This window comes from Wyeomyia smithii, chromosome 3 (assembly GCF_029784165.1).
Source record: "Wyeomyia smithii strain HCP4-BCI-WySm-NY-G18 chromosome 3, ASM2978416v1, whole genome shotgun sequence".
NCBI classification, from domain to species: Eukaryota; Metazoa; Arthropoda; class Insecta; order Diptera; family Culicidae; genus Wyeomyia; species Wyeomyia smithii.
In genome coordinates, this window is record NC_073696.1 from 25,249,339 (window position 1) to 25,255,283 (window position 5,945).

A 5,945-nucleotide genomic window follows, 5' to 3' on the forward strand; every position below is an offset into this window, starting at 1 on the left:
TCAACGCTATCGCTAATCATCCGAAACCTGCTAGCAAGAAGAAGATTCCGAAAACACCCTGCTGGTTGTGTGGAGACCCGCACTATGTCAAGAAGTGCTCTTTTCAAAACCGCTATTGGAGCAAGTGCAAGATGAAGGGTCACAAGGAAGGCTATTGTTCCTTCGCTGAGCAGAAGTCATCCAGGCCGGTCGACAAACCAAGGAAAAAGGACACGGTCAAGTCCAAAGGCATCTCATTGGTTAAAACCTAAATTAATCCACCTAGCGGTCAGACGCAGCCTTTCTCATTCAAACTTATTATTTGTAAAAATAGATTTACATGAACGCTTCAATCCAATAAATGTGTATTCACTTTTTGGGTTCTAAAATAATGAAGTTGTAATTTAAGTATAAAATATAAAAATTTTGACGTAATGTACGTAAATGACTCTTAATTTCGAACAATTCAATCACGAGCGATACCGGAAACATTCAAATGGTACGATACCACATTTAAATTATATTGAGGCCACATATATCGATCAAAGCAGGTATAGTTTTAAATAGCCTTTGAATTTCTTTTCTTTCCATAACTTTTGAACCACATATAAAATTGTTACGAAGTTTGTTATTTGTAAGTTTGAGAGATGACTCGTTCGTATGACACTAGTTATGTTCAAATAAGCCGTGTAATCTTTGAGATAATAGACTTTCGTTGTTTTATTAACAATTTAATACATAACGGTTGCTTAGTTGGATTATAATCAAATGAAATGGGAACGTATAGGGCAGCCAAACTTTGAAACCACGTGTTAAATAATAATTCATCAGTTAACCCTTAACTAGCCCGTTCATCTGATAACAATATTGATCAAATCGGTTGTGTACTTTCTGAGATAATGAAGTTTCGTGATTTTCACAATTCGGTACATTACAGACGAAGTTAAAGTTCGATTACAGTAAAATTCAATAGGGTGTTATGAGGCAGCTAGACCTTTCATTCGACACTAATTTCGTGAAAATCGGTTCAGCCATCTCTGATTCTTCGGAATATGTTTCTTTTCATAGCTAGATTTCACATTTTTAGGTATAACAGGCAAAGTAATAGTCCGATTGCAAAAAAATCAATAGGGTCTTATGATGTAACTAGACCTTTCATATGACACTGATTTTGTGGAAATCGGTCCAGCCATCTCTGAGAAACATGAGTGAAATTAAACAGTCTTCATAAGACGTTTCTTGTCACAACTTTTGAACCACATGTTCAATCTATGCAAAATTCAAAAGTTGAGGGTTTTTAAGATAGCCCGTTCATTTGATACCAATTTTATTGAAATCGGTTGTGTGGTTTCTGAGATATTGATGTTGCGTGATTTTTACATATTTAAACATAACCTCTAAAATCAAAATCCAATTACAATGAAATTTAATAGGGTCTTATGGGGCAACTAGAACTTTCATTTGCATATGATTTCATAAAAATCAGTCCAGCCATCTCTGAGAAAAGTGAGTGAAAATAAAAATCTTCACATACACACACACACACACACACACACACACATACAGAAAATGCTCAGCTCGTCGAACTGCGTCGAGTGATATATGCCATTCGGCCCTTTGGAGCACTTTCATATCTTCGGTTTCGCAAGTGATTGCTATACCTTTCTAGGAGAAAGGCAAAAAGTTAAAAGATTATGAATTTGAAAGGTCACCGGAACATGTTTCTTTTCACATTTTTTGAACCACGTGTTTAATCACTATAGAATTCATCAATTAACCTTTAACTAGCCCGTTCATTTGATACCAATATTGTTCAAATCGGTTGTGTACTTTCTGAGATAATGAAGTTTCGTGATTTTCATATTTTGATACATTACAGACGAAGTAACTGACTGGTTACATTGAAATTCAATAGGGTGTTATGAGGCAGCTAGACCTTTCATTTGATACTAGTTTCGTGGAAATCGGTTCAGCCATCTCTGAGAAAAGTGAGTGAGTTTATGTATTCTTCGGAATATGTTTCTTTTCAAAGCTGAATTTCACATTTTTAAACATAACAGGCAAAGTAATAGTCCGATTGCAAAAAAAATCAATAGGGTCTTATGGGGTAGTTAGACCTTCCAAATGACACTGATTTTGTGGAAATCGGTTCAGCCATCTCTGAGAAACATGAGTGAGATTAAACACTCTCCAGAACACGTTTCTTTGAATAACTTCTGAACCACACGTTCAATCTTCATGAAACTCAAAAGTTGAAAGTTTTTTAAGTAGCTCGTTCACTTGAAATCAATTTTGTTAAAATCGGTTGAGTAGTTTCTGAGATAATGATGTTTCGTGATTTTCACATTTTTAAACATAACCTCTAAACTAAAAACCCGATTGCAATGAAATTCAATTGGGTCTTATGGGGCAACTATACCTCTCATTTGCAATTAATTTCAAGAAGATCGGTCCTGCCATCTCTGAGAAAATCGAGTGAGATTGGGAGAGCGTTACATACACACACAAATACACACACATACACACACACACATACAGAAAATGCTCAGCTCGTCAAACTAAGTCGATTGATATACGAGATTCGACCCTTTGGAGCACTTTTATACCTTTGGTTTTTCCAGTGATTGCTATACCTTTCTAGGAGAAAAGCAAAAAGTCGACCTCTCAAAGAAACGAAAGTTCATCAAGTTGAATCTCAACGGCTTCCCGATCCAGTTGCAACTAGACTGTGCGTCAGACATCACAATAATCTCCGAGCAAGTCTGGGAAAAGATTGGCAAACCACCAACTCAAGAGACTGAAGTTGTAGCTGTCAGAGCATCCGGAGACGAGATTGGTATCTTCGGTGAATTGCTAGCAAACATCACTGTCCATGACATCACCAGACTAGGCCGAGTTTTTGTTTCAAGCAAACCGGATCTCAACGTCTTCGGCATCGAGACGATCAATCAATTCGATCTCTGGTCAGTTCCGTTCAACACACTGATCCAGTCTGTACAGCAGAAGTTCGAGCCCTTGGTAGAGAAGCTCCGCTCAGATTTTCTGATGTTTTTTAAAGTTCCCTCGGTCGTTGCACCAAAGCACAAGTGAAACTGTACCTCAAACCCTTTTTACGCCCTGTGTATTGTCCAAAGAGGCCGGTGGCTTACGCTGCACTTCCCAAAGTTGACGCCGAACTACAGAGATTGCAAGATAAAGGTATCATTTAACCAGTTCAATTCTCCGACTGGGCGGCCCCCATCGTGGTTGTTCGCAAGGCTGCCAACGTCTCCGTTCGTGTCTGTGGTGATTATTCTACGGGTCTCAACGACGTGCTGGAATCCGAAAAACTCAAGAGGAACACGATCGCAGCCTGTACGCTGTCTTGGAACGAATTCAAGATTATGGATTCCATCTCCGTATTGAGAAGTGCCGTTTCTCACTTCCTCAGATTAAATTCCTGGGTCACATCATTGACAAGAATGGTCTCCACCCTGATCCTGAGAAGACGCGCGTTATTTCCCAGATGCCAGCCTCGAAGAACATTTCGCAGCTGCGATCTTATTTGGGAGCAATCAACTACTACGGACGATTCGTTGGCCAAATGAATGAGCTTCGTGCGCCACTGGACTGTCTGCTGAAGAAGGACGCTCGCTGGGGTTGGACCGCCGAATGCCAGAGGTCTTCCGAACGTTTCAAGACAATTCTCCTTTCCGATTTGTTGCTGACTCACTACGATCCAGATAAGGAAATCATCGTTGCAGGTGACGCTTCTAAGGGTGGTTTGGGTGCAGTGATTATGCATCGTTTTCTGAACGGCCATCGCTCACGCTTCAAGGTCACTGACACCAGCTGAAAAGAACTACGGACAGATCCAGAAGGAAGCTCTGGCGCTAATTTTTGCAGTTACCCGTTTTCACAAAATGGTTTTCGGACGTAGATTCACTCTTCAAACCGACCACATGCCGTGCTGAAAATAGTTGGAAGGAAGAAGGGTATTCCAGTTTACACCGCAAATCGCCTACAACGCTGGGCACTCACGCTGATGCTTAATAACTTCGACATCCAGTTCGTGCCGACTGCAAGTTTTGGTCACGCTGATCTCCTGTCACGCCTGATGAGTTCAAACAGTAGACCGGACGAAGACTACATCATCGCTGCTTTGCAAATCGAATTGGATGTGAAAGCGATCCTCGACAACTCCATCTCTGCTTAACCGGTCACATCTGAGATGATAGTCAAGGAAACAAGTCGTGATCCAGTCCTACAAGAGGTGATCCAGCACATCAATCAAGGTTGGCCGCAAACTGCAACCCAACCACAGGATCCAGCCATTCGTCAGTTTTTCACCAGACGAGAGAGCCTGCAGATCGTTCAAGATTGCATAATGTTTGGTGATCGGGTCGTCATTCCAGCACGTTTCCGTAAGCGCATCATTCGTCAATTGCATCGAGGACCTCCTGGAATGAATCGCATGAAAGCGTTTGCTAGAAGCTTCGTTTACTGGCCAAACATAGACGACGACATAGAAACTTGTGTTCGACATTGCAGTTCCTGTGCCGAAGCCGCCAAATCCCCGAGAAAAACTGATCTGGAGTCCTGGCCGATTCCGTCGAAACCCTGGGAGCGCATCCACATCGTCTACGCTGGCCCCGTGAATGGTTACTACTATTTGGTTATCGTCGACGCTTACTCAAAATGGCCCGAAGTTTTCCGCACCCGCAGTTCAACAACGACAGCAGCACTGGAAATTCTTGAAGAAACCTTCGCAAGGTATGAAAATCCACGAACCCTGGTGTCAGACAACGGTTCCCAGTTCATCAGTTCAACATTCAAACAGTTTTGTAAAGCAATCGGAATCTGTCACCTGACCATAGCTCCGTATCACCCGCAGTCGAATGGACAGGCTAAAAGGTTTGTTGACACACTGACGAGGGGACTCAAGAAGCTTGTCAAGGGGGAAAACACGGCCACATTCCAGCATCTCCAGATTTTCTTATCTACGTACCGCTCAACCCCGAGTCGAAACTCGCCTGAAGGAAAGTCACCTGCTGACCTGTTCCTAGGAAGATCGATCCGTACAACACTAGATCTTGTCAAGCCACAGATTCCAAGCCCAACTGAAGTAAACACGAAACAAAACACTCAGTTCAACAGACGCCACAACAGCATCAAACGGGAGTTCGAAGCAAATGATCTGGTCTACGCAGAGGTACACCAACGCAATGCAACCAAGTGGATTCCTGGAACGATTGTGGAGCGCAAAGGCCGAGTAAACTACAACGTGCTGTTGGATACTGGACGTCTCATTTGATCGCACACAAATCAGCTAAAGGAACTTCATGGCGATTGCGAAAGTTCTCCAATATTACCAAACATGCCGCTCTTTATGCTGTTGGATGAATTCAACCTCCAACCAATGAGGCCCGCTGTTTCTGATATTCCAGATGAACCAGCTGCCCCTGTAGTTGAAGAAGCTATTCTAATCATACCTGAAGGTGAATCAGATGACGATTTCCAGGATGCAGAGTCCAGCCAGACCGTTCAGTTCGAAATCGTAGGGTCACGAATTGGCTGAACCCCTACGATCTCTTCTAAAAAGGGAGATGTAATGGAATAGTCAAGTAAGCCTTGACGTGCTGTCAAGGCTATGAAATAACAGCTGTGAAAAATTATATTCATTGTGATTCCAACCACCAAAGAAACTAGACTATTAAAGTAGAACTTAACAATTATTAGTAGTTTTTATTTTCTTGAAGAACACAACACAATGGAAAATTTGATCAATTTATGACTACGCAAAGCCTTGGTGCTACATTCCGATTCGGAACTCGACCTTATGTTTATTATACACAGACTTCGCAGCCAACTGTTTAGTGTACAGGACGATGCCGGGGCTAGTGCTATGATCCTACTGACATTAATAGTTCTTCCCAAGCCGAGAGTCGAACCTACGACGACTGGCTTCTTAGACCAGCATCGTACCT

General features: G+C 42.0%; 1 protein-coding gene across 1 annotated transcript; it reads left to right on the forward strand.

The window, feature by feature from the left end:
- Window positions 1–4,189: 4,189 nt before the first annotated feature.
- LOC129728184 (uncharacterized protein K02A2.6-like) lies at window positions 4,190–5,536 on the forward strand. The gene is made up of 2 exons (XM_055686599.1): window positions 4,190–5,230; window positions 5,288–5,536. The coding sequence occupies exons 1-2, from the start codon at window positions 4,190–4,192 to the stop codon at window positions 5,534–5,536; spliced, it is 1,290 nt and encodes a 429-aa protein (XP_055542574.1).
- Window positions 5,537–5,945: the final 409 nt, after the last annotated feature.

What these genes read in the sequence shown, in the direction of transcription:
- LOC129728184 (XM_055686599.1), top strand. Translation starts at nt 4,190, where the DNA reads ATGATAGTCAAGGAAACAAGTCGTGATCCAGTCCTACAAGAGGTGATC. An exon ending in TTGTGGAGCGCAAAGGCCGA is followed by an intron (nt 5,231 to 5,287) that starts GTAAACTACAAC and finishes CACACAAATCAG; the next exon opens with CTAAAGGAACTTCATGGCGA.